Below are 21,734 nucleotides of genomic sequence, written 5' to 3'. Positions count from 1 at the left end.
TGTGTTATAATGGTTCGAGTCAGGGTTCCAGAATTTTCTCCAGTCCTTGTGATCCACAAAATCCAATCAGATTTTACTGTAAGAAGCTTGTGTCCTTGGCAGAAACTTGTCAGCCATGCTTACCAAAAAGGGTCCTTTAAGAGCACCTCATGTAGATTTAAATATGTTTTATTTTTAGTTTTAAGGATTGTCCATTGATATTTGAACAATGTACTGCAAAGTGAATTGGACTTACAGCCATTTTGTTCATGACCAAACATTTCAGAACCTGAGCCAGTGTTCACCAACCAAGATAAGGTACAGAAGGAGGTTCAGGCCAACCTGACAGAAAGTGCCACCCTGAGCTGTGAGGTGTCCCAGGCCAAGACTGAAGTGAAGTGGTACAAGGAGGGGAAACTCATCACCTCCAGCAAGAGAGTCAGGGTGGAGTCTCAGGGCAAATCTCGCCGTCTGGTGGTGGAGAAAGTTGAGAAACAAGATGCTGGAGAATACAGCTGTGAGGCTGCTGGGCAGAAGATCAGTTTTAAGATCAATGTCAAAGGTGAGTGAAAATTCATGGATTTGTTATAATTTCAAAATATTAATCATATGGTCGTATTGCCTTTCTTACTTTTAAATGATGCAGAGAGTCTAGCTACAGATGGAGCAGACGTAACTGATCCATCTGATGATGGATTTAATATATTTAAAAAATATAATAATTATTCTTTTGTATGGTTTTTATGTTTTTTATGGGGTTATCCTCAGACTGATGTAGTTGTACAAAGTGAAATATTTAGGATGAGAAAGCATGTGTTTGTTAAGAATTTTATTAGACAAATATTTCTTCTGATTAAAATGTGTCAATTCAACTTAATTCTATTAGAGCCAGAACCAGTGTTCGCTAACCAGGAGAAGGTGCAGAAAGAAGTTCAGGCCACCTTAACAGAAACTGCCACCCTGAGCTGTGAAGTGTCCAAGACAAAGACGGAGGTGAAGTGGTTCAAGGATGGGAAACAAATCACCGCCAGCAAGAAAATTAAAGTGGTGTCTGAGGGCAAGTCCCGCCGACTGGTGGTGGAGCAGTTGGAGAAGAAAGATGCTGGACTGTACAGTTGTGAGGCTGCCGGGCAGAAGATCAGTTTCAGGATAAATGTCAAAGGTGACCTGAATTATAGTTCATTTATTTGTTATATTTGCAAATTATAACTCATACATTTGCTTTGCCTTTCTTTCAATAAGCAGCAGACATACCAGCTACATATGACGCAGGCTTTGCATCAGATGAGCATGAACATACCAATCTGTTTTAGAAATATATGACTTCTCATTTTGAAATATTAAATTATGTTTTATATGGCATCAGCAACAGCCACCCGTCTGCTGCTGCTGCAAAAAAAAAAGTTTACCCATACATTGACTCCAAGACTGTAAGCTGGAGCAACTGTTTGTACCAGGTGAAAATAGTTATGTTGAGGTACAATGGGTCTGCTAGGTACTGCCTTAAACAAATATTCCTCCAATGTCTTGTGTTTTTTTCTGCATGTGTCTCTTCATATGAAAGTTACATTTAGGTTTAGTAATCAGAATATCTGCATATATTTTATAAGAGCAAGAGATAGTGTTCACCAACCAGGAGAAAGTACAGAAGGAAGTTCAGGCCACCCTTACAGAGAGTGTCAACCTAAGCTGTGAAGTGTCCCAGGCCAAGACCGAAGTGAAGTGGTATAAGGATGGGAAACAAATCACCACCAGCAAGAAATTTAAGGTGGTGTCTGAAGGCAAGTCTCGTCAGCTGGTGGTGGAACAGATGGAGAAGAAAGATGCTGGGGAGTACAGCTGTGAGGCTGCTGGGCAGAAGATCAGCTTCAAGATCACCGTCAAAGGTGAGTTCCTTTACTTTTTATAATCCTAAACTCATAAATTTAGGTCAGATATGGAGACTATTCCACAGAATGGTTCAGGTTACACCCATTGACATGGTTCCTCCAAGAAAGCAAACATTGTTGAGCCTACAGCCAAATGTAAAGCATAAAAATAACCCACCATCCAGGAAAGAAAAAAAATACCATTATTCAGAATTTAGCCTGACAATGATCAGGAAGGCCATGGCTGAGAAATGGACATCGTTTTTTGTTGTTGTTGAAGAAATAGGTGAAATCACTTTCACTTTCAGAGATTTCTTTCTGTTATACTTCATATGGGAATGAACATACCCCACATAAACACCCCAGATAAATAGACAGGCTGTGCAAAATAAGAAAAATGTTTGTAATATACAGTAGTTAGCAAAAATTTAATGTATAAAGGCTGGAGTGGATGTGTAACATAATAGCCAGAACACTACCTCCTGCTTTTCAGCTCTCTTACTTTCCACTGATTGGTTACCAGGCAGTAACCAATCAGTGAATTGAGGGTGGCACATGGGTCATAACTGTTGCTTTTGAATCTGAGCTGAATGCTGAGGATCAATTGCAAACTCACTGAACAGTTATGTCCCATGTGGCCCCCCTTATAGTCACTGACTAACTCAGAGTTAGAGAGCTGAAAAGCAGGAAGTAGTGTTCTGGCTATTATGTTACACATCCTGTCACTCCAGCCTTTATACATTATAATTTTGGCTAACTAACTATGTTAGAAACAATTTTTATTTTGCACAGCCTGTCTATTTACCCAGTTTTTATTTTTACACTGATATGTTCCTTTAAAGGCCTAGGTCAACGTCATAAACAAGTAGAGCTTAGCTGAACATTTTCATTTCTGCATGGGCCGGAAAAAGCTCTTTCTAGAATTTTTTGATAAACTTTCTCAACAGTGACAATGTATTTATTAGGATGAACCCCATGCATTCTTTATGCTGTCGTCAACGTTATGTTCTTGCATAAAATTTCAATCCTTTTCTTGCTTTTCCAGCAGGGGTTTAAGAAAATCCCATCAGCGGGTGCTGAAAACTTCATATGCTTACCATTATTAATTTTGATAGTAACCGCCCTCCCCAGAGTAAATATGACTGCACTGGAGGTGCATGGTATATATTACTTTCTTGTCGGCATTGTTTTTCCATGAGTGGAAAGTGTGGGTTTCATTTTAGCCTCAGTATAGGTCACACAAGTGTAGCTGTAAAGATGTGACATTTAGGATCAACGCACCAGCTGTAAACTGATACCCCTCAAAGGATTATCAGTCACTTTTACTTTTCTAGTGTAATTCTGTTGACTTCGTTCCTTTGCTTGTCATAGAGCAAAAGCCCGTCACTGTTTGATTTGTGTATGGCACAATCAGACAAGAAATTTAAATGATGTCCTGAACACATATTTTCATTATTTTATTTTTGGTGACTTTTATGTTCTTTTAGAATTTTTGGGGTTACAGCTCTGTTGTATCAAAAATAACAATAGCACATTTTGTGACCCCCTTTTTTTTGTTAGATTCTGAGCTGGCATTTATCAACAAAGAGAAGATACAAAAGGAGGTTCAGGCCACCTTAAATGAGAGTGCCACCGTTTGCTGTGAGGTGTCCCAAGATAAGACTGAAGTGAAGTGGTACAAAGATGGGAAACTCATCACCTCTAGCAAGAGAGTAAGGCTGGAGTCTGAGGGCAAATCTCGCCGCCTGGTGCTGGAGAAAACGGAGAAACAAGATGCGGGAGAATACAGCTGTGAGGCTGCCGGACAGAAAATCAATTTCAAGATCAAAGTCAAAGGTGAGCATCATCAGTGGAAACTACCATTTGTTGATCAAATATTATTATTTAGAGTATTATTTTTTAAAATTTAAGCATGATTATTTTTATATTTATTTCAACTCCAACTACTTTTCTTAATATCATAGTTTCTTATTATTAATTAACTATATATTATAGGAGCTTGCATTTATTTCTGATTTAAATTAATTTATCATTATTCATGTTTCTACTGCTATTTGGTGGAGCATTCGGCAAACACTATGATGTGGTCATAAGGCTTCAGAAATAACTGAAAACATTCCTCTTATCATTCTTATCACTCCTATAAAAGACAGTAGCTTGGAGCAGGTGACCTCCAGGGCAGAGACACACAGTCAGCTTTGGGGAGATTAGTCACCCGGCAACAAATCTCCTCTTCTTTGGGCGACTAATCTCCACCCAATGCCTTCCCGCCGGCTAGAATCAAAATCGCCGGTGAGATGGCACTCCGAGCGAGGTTGCCTCACAAGGAAACTTTGGGCTACTTTGGAAAACAAAGTGCCCGAGTGCCATCCCGCCGGCAATTTACATTCTAGCTGGTGGGAAGGCAGTTCGGAAAGATTAGTCGCCCCATAGAAGAGGAGATTTGTCGCCGGGAGACTAATCTCCCTGAATCTTTGCGTCTGACCTTACCCTCATAGAAACAGACTTGAATAACTTTATAGCAGGAGGATGTGGAGATACCAAGCTTTATAGGCAGGTTATTGCATAGACAACAAAAGGTAAAGACTTCTAAATGTTTTCATGGTGCACACCAAGTTAGCAAACACAACAGCAAGAATCTCTAATCTTAACCTTTCAGTGGAGCATCAGTGTTGCCTAATGATCCTGCCGATTGAAAATAAAGGCATTTTACATTTAGCAAAGATCTGTATGTGTGTTCCATATTTATATAAGCCATTCCTACTGAAACATAAAACACTAGATTTTTAAGTTTAAGACCGAAATCATCTGTAACTGTAAAAATGCTTCTACAAAACAAAAATATAGGTAAAGTATATATAGATAAAGTAAAGAAGGCCTCCCTAAATGAGAGTGCCACACTAAGCTGTTAGGTGTCCCAGGCCAAGACTGAGGTGAAGTGGTACAAGGAAGGGAAACTGATCACTTCTAGCAAGAGAGTCAGGGTGGAGTCTGAGGGCAAATCTCGTCGCTTAGTGGTGGAGAAAGTAGAGAAACAAGATGCCGAAGAGTACAGCTGTGAGGCTGCTGGGCAGAAGATCAATTTTAAGATCAATACCGAAGGTGAGGTCTATTGCTGATATACAAAAGGGAAGGCCTAGGAATCTTAGCCTCTCCAAAAGGGAGATAGGAAGGTTCTGTTAAAATGATAGCAAGAATCTCAGCCATAAATCAGGTCAGGACTGTTGCTTTCTGAGTAAAATGAAGGAGAGTTAAAAAGCTGATCATATTTTCCTGTTCCAGCATAAAACTAATTTACTTTACTTAACATTAAATATAATTTAAGGTAGAAATTCAAACTTCATTGAACAAAACATTGGATGATAATTTCAATTTAATTGACCTCCCCAACTTTATATTGCCGTTGCCTTACTTTTCAGAACCTGAGCCAGTGTTCACCAACCAAGAGAAGGTACAGAAGGATATTCAGGCCACCCTGACAGAGAGTTCTACTCTGAGTTGTGAAGTGTCCCAGGCCAAGACTGAGGTGAAGTGGTACAAAGATGGGAAACTCATCACATCCAGCAAGAGAGTCAGGGTGGAGTCTGAGGGTAAATCTCGTCGCCTGGTGGTGGAGAAAGTGGAGAAACAAGATGCTGGAGAGTACAGCTGTGAGGCTGCCGGGCAGAAGATCAATTTCAAGATCAATACTGTTGGTAAGAAAAGCTTATGTTGGGCTGTATTATCTACCAAAACACTATCAATAATGTACCAGTACAGGCAATCTTTGGTGGTACAAATGTGATTTTAGATCCTTAAACTCTAACCAATTTTTTTTAAATTGGGACCCCAAGAGGACTTACAGTGAAACTTGAATGTGAGAGGAGAAGATTATTGGTTATTAACCAAAATGTATTAATATTAATTGTTCTGGTTACTAACCTGTTCCACTGTCTCTTTTATCTATTTATTTAGTTATATATGTATCATGCCTTCCAAATTGTCTCCTAGATTTTTCAGTGCAATTTAAAATGATTGAATAATTTAGAATTAATCTTATTCATTCTAGAGAAACCAAAACTGCTCTACTTTGTGCTTGGCAATTTTAAAAAATGCTTAAAACACAAAGCAAATTATGTAAACCTTACATTTTCCATCAGAAGCACAAGCCAAATTCTTGAAGAAGCCATCAAAGCAAGAGCCAATCCTTGTCCAAGAGGATGAAGACATTATACTGAAGACCTCTGTCCAACCAGAAAATACTGAGGTCAGATGGTTTAAGGATGGAAAGGAGTTGACGGCAACAAAGAAGTACCAAATATCTGCTGAAGGGGCCACAAGAACTTTAGTAGTAAAGGTGGCAGAGAGCAAAGACAGTGCAAGTTACTCCTGCACAACAAAAAGTGACAAACAGGAATTTAAAGTTCAGGTTAAAGGTAAGTGATGCATTTAATTTTAACTGCACTCCATTCTGTGCCTTTTTAAGGGGGCAGTAACATCAAAGTTTGAGGTACCAAACTAAGAGGCACATCTACAAAACATGTATGTTCTCATATCTTCATAGAATTGGCCATTTTTGTTTACTAACAAACGAAGGCTGAATTGAATGCTTTTTTGCTTCTGGGAAAGAATTGTTTATATGAGATTTAATGCTATTAAAGGGGATCTATCGGGCAAATCACCCAATGGAAATCAACTTTTTACATATAATCAATTAAAAAATCTATCCGTTTCTGAAACAATTCCTTTGTGCAGGAGTCAGAGTAAGAGTTGAGTTAGGTCAAATATGTTGATGTGTTCTCCCTTGACCTAGACACTGGACCAGATTAATTTTAGTAAAAAAAAGTTATATCATGGTATATCAAGTGAAAATTTATGGATGAGATTCTCTTGGAGGAGAAAAAACGTTTCTCCTAATTTAGCTTCAGTTCAACTTCAATAGAGTTTTCACGTGATAGACCGTGAGATGTTTTTCTGAATTGAATTGCATCTCAAATTGAATCTCATCCATGAGATTTCACGTGATGAACTTTTTTCTTTGTCATATCATGTGTCTCCTTTGAGAAATGCACAAAACATCTTCATTATCACATAGAGCCCACCATGGTGCTGAAGTCCTATATTTCATACAATAGAGTTCTAGTGTGTACCATCAGTAATGCATTATGGAGACCTATTTACTAATTACTCCAAACTCAAGCTTTTTTTTCTCGAGCTACACCTTGGATTTTAAAAATTAGATTTGGACCTCGAAGGAACTCATAGTAAAACCTTATTGGGGGGAGAGCACAGATTTCATGGTTGTCAACCAAAAACATTTTTATATAAATAAAAAAGATCTTTAAAAATATATAATATTTAAATTGTCTACTACATTTATTAGTGGGTCATAGCTGAAAATGTTTATAAAAAGCTACTCTAACCAGTTCATCCATTTTTTTTATTAGTTTTGGGGGAAAGGAAGAGGTGGTAAAATTTAAAAAGTAGAGTGGGACACCAAGGGGTATATTTATCAAAGTCTGATTTTATCTCAACATTTTATGCTACAAACTCGGATCAAATCCACTTGGATTTTTTACACTTATTTATTATTACATTTTCCCAAAAAATTTGCTTTGCAGGAAAAAAATCATAATTTCATGTTTTTTTCGGATTTTTCACCCGAAAACTCAGATTTCTTATGCTTTTCGTCCGAAAACTTTGGGGTATTGCACGAAACCCAGCACACATCAAAAAATCATTGGGACTTCTCCCATTGACTTATATGAAACCTCAACAGGTCTGAGATGCCAGATTTTCTGATTCTGACTTTTCCATCCTCTGGGTTTAATAAATTCTGAAAAATTTGATTTTATAAAAAAAAAATCACAAATTTTTCAGGATATTTGCATTCGCGGTTTAATAACCCCCAAGTAACTTTTAAAATGTATTGACCATTCAGCCAACATATTCATGCTTACAGTTCCCCAAAGCATTACGTGTCAAAAAGGATTGCATCCTTTTTGACCAATTACAGACCTTAACAACTTCCTCGCAAAATGGCTTTTGAAAACATTGCAGTGTATGTAATAAAATTTCACAGTCTCAAAGTGTATTTTGGGACAAAATATTTAACGAATCTCCAAAGCAGGTGTTAACACTAACCTTTGCTTAACAATGTAATATTTGTGTGTTAATTTATATTGAAAGGAGAGCTAAACATTCCCAAAAACTACATTTTATACATTGCTTGTAATTTTTAATTACATTGCTCCTTATGAATTTGAGTTTGAGGATGTTGAGTTTGCATTCCCTTATTGTAGCTCAGTCTGTGGGGTAAACTTATTAGAAATCAAATGCTAACTTCAATATTTTTTCAAATTCAAGTTTTTATATGTAAACTTTCAACGTTTATCAACTGAAAAAATCTGAAAAATTTGATTAAAAAAAGGGACAACTTAACTCTTGGGAGCTTCTGTTGAAGTCGATGGGAGGTGTATTTTTTTGGTCAGATTTGTAGAAATCAATGGAATAGTGTATTTTTTTGTGGAAAGAGTTTCTTTTCCATGAAGTAACCAGAGAAAGATTTTCTGTCAATTTTTTAAGCATTTGTAGTTAGAAAAACTTAGAAGACTGATAAATTGAGTTGTTGGCCATCTCAGCACTCACCTGTGGAGGCAGGTTCATAGAATTTGCTTGTAGATTTCAAAATACAATTTATAGGACTTGAGGTTTGGCTGGATAAAATTTGCGGAGATAGAACTCCGCTGCCTGTTTTCCAATCTGTATCTCCTGAGTAGCGATGGGCGAATTTATTTGCCAGGCGCAAATTCGCGGCGAATTTGCGTGATTTGCCGCCAGTGAATAAATTCGAGAAACAGCCTCAAAAATTCACTGGCGAAAACAAGACGCTGGCGCCGTTTCACAAATTTCGCGTGAAATTCGTGAATTTTCCAGCGAAACAGCGCAAATTCGCCCATCACTACTCCTGAGTGCTATGCTATATTAAGGACAAACATTTTGCAGTGCTTTTTAAAATAAATCTTAAGCATGTGTGCGTTTTTAATCTTTGGGTAGGATTTCTTTTCATCTAGTTTTGCAAATGTTCTGCTCCTCAGAAATTCCCCAGAAGTTTCAGAAGAAACTAGAAGCTGTCTGTGGGGAAATAGGAAGCAACATCACTCTGACCTGTGAGCTGAGCCAGGCCAAAGTAGATGTGATCTGGCGCAAGAACGGGCAGGAAATTAAAGCTGGAAAACATTTTGCGATCAGAAGCGACGGGGCCAAGCGCATATTGACCATCTCAGGGCTCAAGGCAGATGATGAAGGAGAGTACTCATGTGAATCCAGAGATGACAAGACCATCACCCAACTGACAACCAAAGGTGCCTGTGTACTAAACTCAATTTGGTAAAAATGTATATGTCTGGTTTATCAGGTCAGTGTTAGGGGAATCGTATACTGCTGTTTACATATTTCCATATATTTGACCATCTTCACAGACCTCCAGTTTGGCACTTCTTCCCAAGCATTACTCCATTAATCTAAATAACAAACTGTAGGTTAGCTTGAACTATATTTAGAAAACAAAATACCACTATATCCCTAGAGATAAAAGCAAAAGCCACTGTACACAACTGAAGTCATAGAATCAACTTGTGTTGAAGTGAAGCAAAATAAAAGGAATTGAAATGAAATTCCTATTATTTTAAGACTGCCTTCTTGAAGTCAATGCTACTTATAAAATAAGTTGTTTAAACCAAATTTCCCTGCTTATTCATTTTTTAATGTTTTCTTTGTGTACAAGCTTTAAGTTGCTATAGTGCATCTATCACAATGTAGTTCTGATGGTTTCGAATTGTGGCGCTCCATTTATGACACACCACAATCTACTGAGTACTAGGACACAAACACTTCTTGTAAGGGGATTATACCAGGAAGTTCATAAGGTTGCAGGCAGCTAGACAATGAAAAATTGTAGACTTGCACAAGACTGAAACTGCAAACTTAACACTTGAATTATTTATTTAATTACTTATTCTGCTACTTTTCCTACAGCACCAAGAGTAGTGAAGTTCACTGGAGAACTCAGCAATGCAGTAATGGAAGAGGGGGGTGAAGCCACCCTGAAATGTACCATCTCCTTGGACGATGCAGTGGTGACTTGGTATCGAAATGGGGTCAAGATTGAAAGCAACAAAAAATACACCATCAATAAGAAAGGCACAAACCACAGTCTAACGATCAAGGAGCTGGTCCTGCAAGATGCAGGAGAGATTATGGCAGAGTCAGAAGGGATACAGACTAAGGCATCTCTCAAGGTCCGAGGTAAGACAGCTCTGAAAGGGCTGGAGGGTCAATCAGGATATCATATCAAGGCAGTGATCCCCAACCAGTGGCTCATGAGCAACATGTTGCTCATCAACCCCTTGGATGTTGCTCCCAGTGGTCTCAAATCAGGTACTTATTTTTTAATTCCTGGCTTGGAGGCACATTTTGGTTGCCTAAAAACCAGGTGTTCTGCCAAACAGAGCCTCCTGTAGTGTGCCAGTCCACATTGGGGCTGTTCTCCAATTAGAGAACTTATTTGGCACCCCAGGAATGGTTGCTCTCCCAACACTTTTTAGGTTCTAGCTCACGGGTACAAAAGGCTGAGAACCCCTGATATAAAGGTATTCAATTATTTTATAATGTAAGATTTTTTTGACATAAACTGGAAGAAGGGCTGATTTTTAGTGTAGGGCATGTGGAAAGAGAAATATTATGTAAAAAAGATAACCTTTTACAATCAATTAATATAAATTTATTCAGCCATTCTTAAATATAATGGGTGACAACATTTTTAATTCAGAAAAACCACTGACTTTCAAGAAAAAGCTGGAAGCTATCACTGTCGAGGAAAGACAAACCGTCCGGTTTGAAGTCGAAGTCTCTAAGGCCACCAAGGAAGTGAAATGGATGAAAAACAGCATTGTCCTGCAGCCCTCTGAGAACATAGAGATCCAGTCTGAAGGAACTAAGCAGATCCTTATCCTTAAGAATGTCACGTACACTGACCGAGGCCTGTACTGCTGTGAGACCCTGGATGACAAGACACAGGCCAAGCTCAATGTGGAAAGTAAGATCTTGTTTCTTTTCTAGTTCACTGTCACTGTTTACCCCAAGATATTCAAGGAAGGCATCCCATAATAAAAATGATCATCAAAATGAAATTAAAACAATTTGATGTATGAAAGATGGATACAAGCTTATTATGTTTAGTTCCCATAGATGAAATTCTTGACGGTTATCATATTTGGATAATTCAACTGGACTGGACTTTAATGTCCCTTATTTTCGTTGCTTCTTAGTGCGTCAAGTGAAAGTTGCCAAAGGGCTGAAGGATGTAGAAGTCCACGAGAAAGATAGTGCCACTTTTGAGTTGGAGCTGTCCCATGAAGATGTGGAAGGATTTTGGATGAAAGACGGGATCAAACTGAAACCGTCAGATACATGCAAAATGACTTTCAAGGGAAAGAAGCACTCTCTAACCCTGTCTTCTCTGAAGATGGATGATTCAGGTCCTGTGGTATTTAAATCAGAAGGACTGCAATCTTCTGCCAAGCTCACTGTTAAAGGTTGGTTTTATTTATGTAAATACTAGTACTGTCATGGTTTGGCCAAATGTCAATGATAAGCAAACTCTTAGTAGGATCTTCCCAGTATTTCATATATCTTGTATAGCTATTTTATGGCACTTGGCTATTAGTACATCTTTGTATATAAATACCCCTTTTGGCCACTCTATGGTAGAACATGGGTTATATGTAGGTCAGAGGAGATATATAACTGCACAGCACAAAATGATAAATGTCAGAATATTTCACATGATAGTAAGCACAAACTAGACAGTGCAATTAGTTATCTGCAGCACTCCTGGATTTCTTCAGCACTGATATTTTCTCCCCTTGTTTCTCACAAGTGCCACTATCTTTTTTTGAAGTGGGGCTCTGGTTTGTGCTGCTACAGAATCTGAACTCAGTCCTCCCTTACAAGGTCTCTTTCTCCAAAGCGAACTTCTCCAGGTTCTCACAGGATCTGTATATACTGTACATGCTGAGCTGCCTTTGCTTACCCTTTTTTCCTGTGGAAAACACTATTCTTCCAGCTAGGTTTCCATCCCTATTCTTTCTTAGGGTGCAATATACTGGGGTACACAAACACTTTGTATAGATGTCAATATCCTTACAGTGGTTTAAACCAGCACGAATAATTCTGTTTTTAGGCTGCCCTGAGAACTATGGGAACTACTTCCCCACATAACAAGAATGACAAAGTTGCATTCCAAAACACTGAGACATCCTGACCCCAAACTAAAATGCATGGGTTTAAAAACCAAGAGCTACTTAACTTCTAAAGGAGCAGAGGCAACTTGAGGCCCAAATACCAAGAGATAAAGACAAACTAGAGGTTATCAGATTGCACAACAATTTTGCCAGTTTAATCCATTATTTTGTAACATAGGTTTATTTGGTAGAAATGTGTCTGGTATTGGCCTTCCATAAATAAATGGAATTTATCTCTGCAGAACCACCAGTAAAAATCACACTACCTCTGAAAGACATTAAAGCACCGGAGAAGGAAAAGGTGACATTCGAATGTGAGGTGTCTAGACCTAATGCTGAAGTGAAATGGTTCAAGGTATATTTTCGTACCTTTCATTATTTTATATACTATAATCAAACATTCCAAAGGACACTTGTTCTCCTAACTTGTCAGTGGCCTTCTGGTTAATCATGGGACTTATAGCTAGATTCTTCCAATAATGTCATCTTATGGCAAAAGCCTGATCTAGATAAGTATCATTTTGCTCATCGCCAACAACCCTGATCCTGTTTCTATCCACTGCTAAATGTTCTTTTCTTCACCTTCTTTTCTGCTTAAGGATGGTTCTGGGTTAAAACCAAGCAAAAAAGTTGCCATTATTTCACAAGCCAAGAAAAGGAGTGTGACAATTCACAAGTGTGAGCGTGAAGACCAAGGAACATATGTTTGTGATGCAGGAGAAGACAAGACCTCTGCATACCTGACTGTACATGGTAAAAGTTCAAAAATATAAGCTAACTCCATAGGCCAGTTAGTTCAATAACTGTGGGGCTCTCCAAGGATGCACAGACACTTTATTTACTAAACTCTGAAAGCAAAAATCCCGAAAATTTTTTGATTGTTTAGTATAAAATAAGGCTTTTAAAAAATCACGAATTTTTCAGAATTTATTATACCCCAAGGATGGAAAATCAGGAAAATCTCAGAACTGTTGAGGTTGCATATAAGTCAATGGGAGAAGTCCCACTGATTTTTTGATGTGCACTGGGTTTCATGGAATACCTCAAAGTTTTCTGGGTTTTCGCGCAAAAAGCATAAGAGATCAGAGTTTTCGGGTGAAAAATATGATAAAATTGTGAAAAGCCGATTTTCGGTAAAATCTAATAATAAATACGCTGAAAAAACCTGTGCGGATTAGATTGGAGTTTGTGGCTGGAAATGTTGAGATAAATTCAGACTTTGATAAATAGTCGGAATTGGGGTGAATGCTAATTTTCCTTACTGAAAATTAGTATGGAAAATTAGCATTTCCCCCTATAAATGTGGAGTAAGGAAACTTAGACTTTGTTATTCATGTTTGTGTATATTCATCTGGGTGTGAATGTTGTGTTAAAGTGTTAAAATGTCAAGGATGGTCAAAAACAAAAGGAGGGAGGGATGGATGTAAAATGAGGAGGGATGGATGTAAAGAAGTTGGGTAATCAATAAAACTAATGCTAGATACTAAGACAGTATATGGTATGAAATTCATACCATGAAATAGTTTCCATAATATGGAAAAATCCACTTTATTTCTGTGTCCCTTTATGTTGTTACATTACTATTGTACAGTGTGTATTACCCATCCCCCATTCAAATTCATTTAAACCATAGGTCGAGACATCCAGATCGTTAAACCGCTTGTGGATGTGGAAGTGGTAGAAAAGGAGAGTGCATCATTTATGTGCCAGATTTCTCATGATGAGGTGCAAACCCAGTGGTATAAAAATGGCATCAAACTGAAAGCAGGAGAGAATGTAAAGATGCGTCAAGAAGGTGAGCCTGGTTGGCACAGGTGGCCAGTTATAGGTTAATGTTCCTCAAGCCAGACAGGATCTTTACTTGACTCAATCTGATTTTTTTCCCCTTTAGGAAGAACATATTCATTGGTTTTCCAGAGTGTCCAGGCTGAGGATGCAGCTGAAATTAAATTTGTGGCTGAAGCATCTGAATCTCGGGCAAAACTAAAAATAAAAGGTAGAAAGCATTTGAAATTTCGTTTTTTTTAAATATTTATCAGAGGGGAACTGTTTTCCCAAATTCCCTAGAGGAGAACTCTAAAAATCTTCTTGAACTCAGTGATGCTGGCCATCAATAATGTCCAATGTCCAATGTCTGGGGACAATTTGGTTTGATCTTGTAGTCACTCATTGGACCATATAATTATGTTATAAATGACCTGTAACTTTCAACTGAAGCTACTGCTCTTTTAATAGTTATTTTGCAAAGCCATGAACTTGGGTGGGGCCACATACCAAGCTTTCCATTTATCCTGGCCATTAGAAAATAAACATTATAGACCTCTGACTTCATTTATTGTTTTTTTTATTTTTTATTATTTATTATTTCATAAACAAATATTTTAGGTAGTATGTTCATGTTGCTTATAACATAATGAAACATTCTTTGTTGAGTTAAAAGCTATTATTTTCAACAAATCATCACCATCATCGTTCATAAGATAGACAGTCACTAGATAAGGCATCAATGATTTGTTTTACATGAATTTATATGCAATTTATTTTCGTTCACATATCGGTCTTGACTTAGTTTAACTTATTCACCTATTCCCATCATAATACACAATACACATGGACCCTTCTTCGCATGAAACCTTATGACTGTATCAATATCATTCCAGAACTTCCCTTAAAAATTGTGAAGCCCCTCCGTGATAAGATTGCTATAGAGAAGCACAGGGCATTCCTTGAGTGCCAAGTTTCAAGAGCTAGCGCAGAAGTGACTTGGTACAAAAAGAACAAGCAGATTGCCCCGGGTGATAAATATGAGATTGTGAGCCAGGGGCTGTACAGAAAACTCATCATCAATGAAGCAGAGTTTGAGGATGAAGATACCTACACATGCGATGCTGGAGATGACAAGACTTCAGCTAAACTTCTGATTGAAGGTGAGAAACATTAGTATAGCTTGAAAAATACTAAACATTTTACAGCATTCTTAAGTACAAGAGCGACTTGAAAGATGCAAAGATACCAACGTCAATTATCAAAATGATTTAATTAAGAATTAAATGAAAACTGTAACCAACAAAGTGGAGGGTAATTACACAACAAGAGTTTGATGACATTCTAAACATAGATCATACAGTACAATTTTTTTCTGTATTTTTACTTCTAAGTGTATGTAACATTCTCCTGGTGCTATCTTCTAAGGTGGGATTACTAAAGGTACATACCTACTGGAGGTCAGACAAAAAAGTAGTGAGAACCTATGTATAACTGGTTACAACGGCACCTCTAAGTAAAAGGCCACTTAGAAACTGCACACGAGCAGCAGTAATTGTAAGGTTCAATATATGCACAAAGTCTCAAGCCTCTCTAGAGGTAGTGGAGCCTTCCATGTGCACCTTTCACTTGTGGCCTCTGTCTGTACCCTCCCAATCGTAGCTTGGTTACTTTTACTTGAGATCTCAGACAGCTGTGCAGAGCTGGTGTTCTCAGCAACAATGGTAGTCAAGTCCTGGACATCATGCATTGGTTATGATTATACATGAGTACAATTGGGTTCGGAAAGAGCTTCAGGTTTCCTGCCCAAGTTTTGTGAGGGCTCCTTCCTCTCTGGTTCCCTGATATGCAGAATGTAATGTTATTACGCAGCACCACTACTAGTGGGTGAGTACTGCATGTTTCCACAGATATATTGATACATAAGCTGCAATTTTCCTTGACTAATAAAAGTTAAAAACCTAAAATTACAGGTCCTTGTATTTTATGACATATATCTTTCATTTTTCAGAACAATCAATTAATATTGTGAAGGAACTGGCAGATGTAGAAGTGACACAGCCTGAATCTGCTACATTTGAATGTGTCACATCGATTGTGTCAGTGAAGCCCCCGAAATGGTCCCTCGGTGGAGAAGTTCTTTGTGATGGAAAAGGCATCACCATAGAACAAGATGGAACCGTCCACCGACTGACATTGAGAAAGACTTCTCCTGAGATGTCTGGAGCTGTCCAGTTTCACATTGGAAAGTCCAAGTCTTCTGCCAAACTTTTGGTTAAAGGTAAGGTGTAGGAGTTGTTGTGTTGTAAAAACCATATAAAAAACATACAAAATACATACCGAAAGGTGGCTGCAACTGAAGATATTTGAAACAGCCGCCTTCTTCTACTTAGTCCATCTTAGATAGGGTTCCTTGTTATGCAGAATCCCAAATATTCATTCACAATGGAAAATGTGGGGAATTGCTCTCTAATTTAATCAAGCAGAAGTAAGTTAAAGGAACAGTTAAACCAAACAATGAAAGGGCCCGAATGTAATGGAAATATAATGTACTATTGTGCTGCACTGGTAAACTTGTGTGTTTGCTTCAGAAACGCTATAAACTACTACTATAGTTTATATAAACAAGCTGCTGTGTAGCCAAGGGGGCAGCCATTCAAGCACAGGATACACAGTAGATAACAGATATGCACTGAAGAATCTCATTGTATGTTACAGAGCTTATGTGTTATCTGCTATGTATCCTGTGCCTTTTCTCCTTTTTCCAGCTTGAATGGCTGCCCCCATGGCTACACAGCAGCTTGTTTATATAAACTATAGTAGTACTTATCTGTTATCTACTGTGTATACTGTGCTTGAATGGCTGCCCCCATGGCTACACAGCAGCTTGTTTATATAAACTATAGTAGTACTTATCTGTTATCTACTGTGTATCCTGTGCTTGAATGGCTGCCCCCATGGCTACACAGCAGCTTGTTTATATAAACTATAGTTGTGTTTTTGAAGCAAACACACCAGTTTTACCAGAGCAGGGCAACTGTACATGATATTTTTATTACTTTAGGACACTTTAATTTTTTGGTGTTACTGTTCCTTTAAGTTAGTTAAGCCCGTTTTTACCCCACCGTTTTTTAGAATACCGGCTTTAGTCTGTGTTTCATAAGGGAATTTAAAAATGAAGAATAACTTCAGTCCTTCACATTCTGATCTGAAGAACATGAATTAAGCAGTCCAAATTTAATCAGGCAGACATTTATTGTTCTCATTTTTCTGTTAGAAATCCCCGTTCGGTTAACCCAACGTATTGAGGATAAGACTGCCAATGAGCGCCAGACTGTGATACTGTCCTGTGAATTTAAGCCTCCTCCCAAATTTGTGGAATGGTTTAAAGATAAAAGTCAAATTGAACCATCAGAGAGGTTCAAACTGAAGCTGGAGAGGAACATGGCAGAGCTCAAAATATTACAGGTGACTCCAGAGGATTCCGGAACATATACCTGCAAAGCTGGAGATGCCGAGACATCAGGAAACCTGAATGTACATGGTATGAAGGTTTTAGATTATATATTAGTGTTTGTTGTCATCTGTATTTTCCAATACTGGAAGACCAACTTAGCCAGCCAAAGTTGCAAACACAAAATTGGATTGTGCACATCCCCTGTACCAGTCATTCTTTGCATGTTTTGGCACAAGTTCATGGCCATCATTACGTGTCATGGTATTCACCATATTTTACTCCTAATGTGCTCTGGTCAGATTTGCATATGTTTGCACCTCCCTGCCTGATTGGAAAAAGTGTTTAAGGCACTGGTCATTTGCATTAGGCAATGCTAACCCTTCAATCCCCTGGTTAAAGTAACCCCCATATGGTGGGTTTGTTACAAATGGGTCAAATTGGCTTGTATGTTCATTGCATGCAAACTCCTTCCTCTGGATCTTACAGGCAACACAGATGGATCCAAAGTTAACCTAAGTCTACTCCCTCCTCAACTTATATATAAGGCTACTATTGGGGTCATTGTCATGTCATTGATCAGACAGATTGAAAATTATCTTTGTCCAAGGACCCATTAAAATAATAAATAAAATGTCAGTTCTTACTAACAAATACAATATATTGACATCACAACGGCTAGATCCAAAATAACTAAATTACCTTTATGGAGATATGTTTACTTGATATATAATTTGTAAAACCTTAAAAAAACTAGGATTTTAATCAGTATTTTCAGTTATTGTACATTCCCTATCTATTTTCCATAACAGCCCGTGATGTGAAAGTCCTGAAGCCCTTGAAGGATGTAGAGGTTGAAGAAGAAAGCTGTGCTGTGTTCTCCTGTGAGTTGTCCCACGATGATGAGGAGGTGGAATGGTTCCTGAACAACACCCTCCTATACTCCAATAATTTCAATGACATTCAGAAAATTGGGGCCACTCACACTCTTACGCTGAAACAGGTGGCCCCCGAGGACTCTGGAACAGTGAGTGTGAAGACTAAGAAACTCTCCTTCAGTGCACAGCTAAAGGTCAAAGGTTGGTGTAATGACTGGCATTGTCTGATGGCTTTAAGTTGATAGCTAATGATTGCTGAATTATTTACAATGTTTTTCCAAATACGGCATTTATTTAAACTAGCAGTAATGCAGGTGACAATTTGCTAGCGAAAAAGACGCGCTAGGGGTCATTCACACTCTTTCGCCAGGCTACTTTTCGCTCTGGCGAATGGTCATTACTCCCCAAATTCAATAAAGTGCAGATTTTACTGAAATTACCTATTTAGCCAGAGTTGTCTTTGCCACCTCAGACCAGGTGAAGGGCATTAAAGTAGGTAGAACTTCCTCAGTCTTCTGTCACTTACTGTACATTATATTCTGTGAGTCGAAAAGGCATCAAAGTTCAAAAAACACTTTTTTCTGATTGCCTGCAAAAGAGCTAACTTGAACTTTTTTAGATAACCAGTTTTCCTCATACATTTGCAAACGTATGGAACATTAATTTTACAGTGGGCACATGTGTTGGGCATTAGAATAACTCTATTAAGGTTCCCTGGACATGTGTTTTAAAAAGTGTAATTTGTAAGTATATGCCCCAACATTTAATATAAAGACGTCCATACAACTTTAGATTTCCCGACCCTATGCAAAGTGACCTGAGCGCAAGATCCCTAACGAAGTTTTGCTAGGCAGAAATGAATGCTAGCACACCTTCACTATCAAATGCTTGCATTGCCGAAGTAACGCTAACGAAAAGTCGCCAGTGTTCGGTGCCCACGACAAAACTCCGCCTTTTAGTGAATTAGCGTAGTATGAGCATATTTGCGCTTATGTCTTTCTTCCCAAAAGTTCCTACTCTAAGGTGCACATTTACTAAGCTCGAGTGAAGGATTCGAAGTAAAAAAACTTTGAATTTCTACGTTTTTTTTGGTACTTTGACCATCGAATAGGCTACTTCGACCTTCGACTACGACTTCGATTCGAACTAAAAATAGTTTGACTATTCGACCATTCGATAGTGGAAGTACTGTCTCTTTAAAAAAAACTTCGACTACCTACTTCGCCACTTAAGACCTACCGAGCTTCAATGTTAGCCTATGGGGACCTTCCCCATAAGCTTGCTAAGCTTTTTCTGATCGAAGGAAAATCCTTCGATCGATGGATTAAAATCCGTAGATTTTTCTAAATCGAAGGATTTTACTTCGATGGTCGAATATCGAGGGTTAATTAACCCTCCATATTCGACCCTTAGTAAATGTGCCCCTTAGATTACTGGAGTAACCCAAGATTCTGCATGTACTATTTAAAAACATAACATAATAAGGATTTTCTTGACCTGTTGATTGCTTATATTGTTGGAAACATAAGATGGTCTGTATGTTTTGTCCAGAAAAAACAGCAGTTTTCATGAAGTCCTTAGATGATGCTGTAGGTGAGGAACGAGGAATGGTTACTTTAGGGTGTGAAGTCTCCAAGGCCAAGGTGAAACCAGTCTGGAAGAAAGATAACCAAGTCCTACCCAATGGAGACAAGTATCAGCAGATGCAGGCAGGAAAAACCGTGTGCTTGATCATCCATGACCTTAACAAGTCTGATGCAGGACTGTACATCTGCGATATTGGAACAGATACTGCAAAGTCCAAAATCAGTGTTCAGGGTATGTAATAAATGAATTGCTGCTGTTTGATGGTAGAATTCTACTTCTAAAGTCATGTGGCACAAGATTGCTCTGCTTCTTCGCACAACCAAGCTAAAACAGAGTGCTGCATGCCTTAATTATTGTCTGGGTTCCTCCTGTAGGCCTTTGTTCTTCTGTGGTGACCCGTATGCATCAGTCTGTGTACTGTACACATACTGGCCTGTTTACTTTGGTTCATTGGGCCATTAGCTACCTCTCACTGCCCTTCTAGAAAAATAACATTATTCTCAAGAATTACTAGGTGCAGGGAAATTTTCCTAACATCCAAATGGGTAAAGTATTGCGTGCAGCTAACTAGTAGAGGACTATTATGTTGCAAAAAAAACTATTTCTTAGCCATAAAAAATACTTTTATGTAAATTGCAAAAATGCATAGGCAAAAACTGTAAATAACAGACATAAAAGCTGGTTTCAAAAAGTTGTGATTTTTTTTTGTAATGAGTGCAGCTTGTTATAATTAAAAGAAATGTTTAATTTCATTAAAATTCAATTCAGAGAAAAAAACACATTAGTGAATATTTTTGAATTTGTGTTTTTTTGAAAACTTTGCATTTTAAATATTTTTTTTAGAAATTCGAAAAAAAAAATTGGCAGCTAATAATGGGATTTTACAGGGTTTTTATTTTTTTCTGCTAATGCCGTATATACTCGAGTATAAGCCGTCCCGAGTATAAGCCGAGGTACCTAATTTCACCTCCAAAAACTGGGAAAGCTTATTGACTCGAGTATAAGCCGAGGGTGAGAAATGCAGCAGCTTCTGGTAAGTTTTAATCAAAAAATTGAGGGTTTCTGCTCCCATTGGAGGTGCCGGCGTCTCGTTTTTGGATGCCGGCGACCATTCTTGGACGCCGGCGACTATTCTTAGGCGCCAGCGACTATTCTTAGACGCCGGCGACCGTTTTTACGCTTGACCCGAGTATAAGCCGAGGTAGAGTTTTTCAGCATATTTTGGGGGCTGAAAAACTTGGCTTATACTCGAGTATATATGGTAAAATGCCCTTTTTCCTCAATGAGCAATTTATTCTTTTGAAAACTGTATAACATTTACAATCTATTTAACTGCCCAACAATGTGTATGATTAAAAGTTGTTGCACAATTTGTCATTTAAACTTACTCTAACAGAGCTCAACATTGGAATCACTAAGCGTCTCAAGAGCTCGGAGGCTAAAGAAGGTGAGAGTTGTACCTTTGAGTGCATTCTTTCTCACGAGAGCATCGATGAATGTTCCTGGACAGTGAATGGACAGAGTGTAGAAGGTGACCAACGTTTCAATGTCTCTAATAAGGGACGGAAATATGTACTTCATATAAAAGAAGTGAGAGCAAGAGATGCTGGGGAAGTCATATTCACAGCTCGAAATCTGAACTCCAAAGCATCACTGACTATTAAAGGTAAGGATGGCTAATATTATTGCCCTCCCAGATGTTTACAGAAGTAGCTATAAATTGAAGATGGACATTCATAATAATGCAAAAACAGAGGTGAAACATTAGACAAAGCTTCACCCCCTTGTATAAATTGGGCACTCCTTTTCAGGATTTGCTTTCAAATTAGAACGTTTACCACAATTAAAATTTTTATTTGCACTTAAACTCATGAAATCAAATTATATTTTCCAAACCACAAATATTTGTTATTTAAACTGA

The 21,734-nt window shown here is 38.1% G+C and overlaps 1 protein-coding gene across 6 annotated transcripts in view; it reads left to right on the top strand.

Annotated features, from left to right (window-relative positions):
* Positions 1–21,734, top strand: part of LOC108719653 (obscurin) — a 133,989-nt gene that overhangs the window by 28,828 nt on the left and 83,427 nt on the right. For all 6 annotated transcript variants that reach the window (XM_041567330.1, XM_041567332.1, XM_041567331.1 and 3 more), the window contains exons 14-33: positions 266–541; positions 866–1,141; positions 1,590–1,865; positions 3,408–3,683; positions 5,267–5,542; positions 5,987–6,262; positions 8,924–9,190; positions 9,864–10,133; positions 10,657–10,923; positions 11,156–11,422; positions 12,373–12,485; positions 12,730–12,883; positions 13,764–13,925; positions 14,022–14,126; positions 14,791–15,057; positions 15,906–16,175; positions 17,172–17,438; positions 18,161–18,427; positions 19,778–20,044; positions 21,210–21,479. In XM_041567330.1, coding sequence (XP_041423264.1) covers positions 266–541; positions 866–1,141; positions 1,590–1,865; positions 3,408–3,683; positions 5,267–5,542; positions 5,987–6,262; positions 8,924–9,190; positions 9,864–10,133; positions 10,657–10,923; positions 11,156–11,422; positions 12,373–12,485; positions 12,730–12,883; positions 13,764–13,925; positions 14,022–14,126; positions 14,791–15,057; positions 15,906–16,175; positions 17,172–17,438; positions 18,161–18,427; positions 19,778–20,044; positions 21,210–21,479 — 4,869 coding nt within the window. The remainder of the gene's footprint in view (positions 1–265; positions 542–865; positions 1,142–1,589; positions 1,866–3,407; positions 3,684–5,266; positions 5,543–5,986; positions 6,263–8,923; positions 9,191–9,863; positions 10,134–10,656; positions 10,924–11,155; positions 11,423–12,372; positions 12,486–12,729; positions 12,884–13,763; positions 13,926–14,021; positions 14,127–14,790; positions 15,058–15,905; positions 16,176–17,171; positions 17,439–18,160; positions 18,428–19,777; positions 20,045–21,209; positions 21,480–21,734) is intronic.

Source organism: Xenopus laevis, chromosome 6S (assembly GCF_017654675.1).
Source record: "Xenopus laevis strain J_2021 chromosome 6S, Xenopus_laevis_v10.1, whole genome shotgun sequence".
Lineage (NCBI taxonomy): Eukaryota > Metazoa > Chordata > Amphibia > Anura > Pipidae > Xenopus > Xenopus laevis.
Note: the sequence above shows the minus strand (reverse complement) of the source record. Positions and strands in the feature narration are given on the sequence as shown.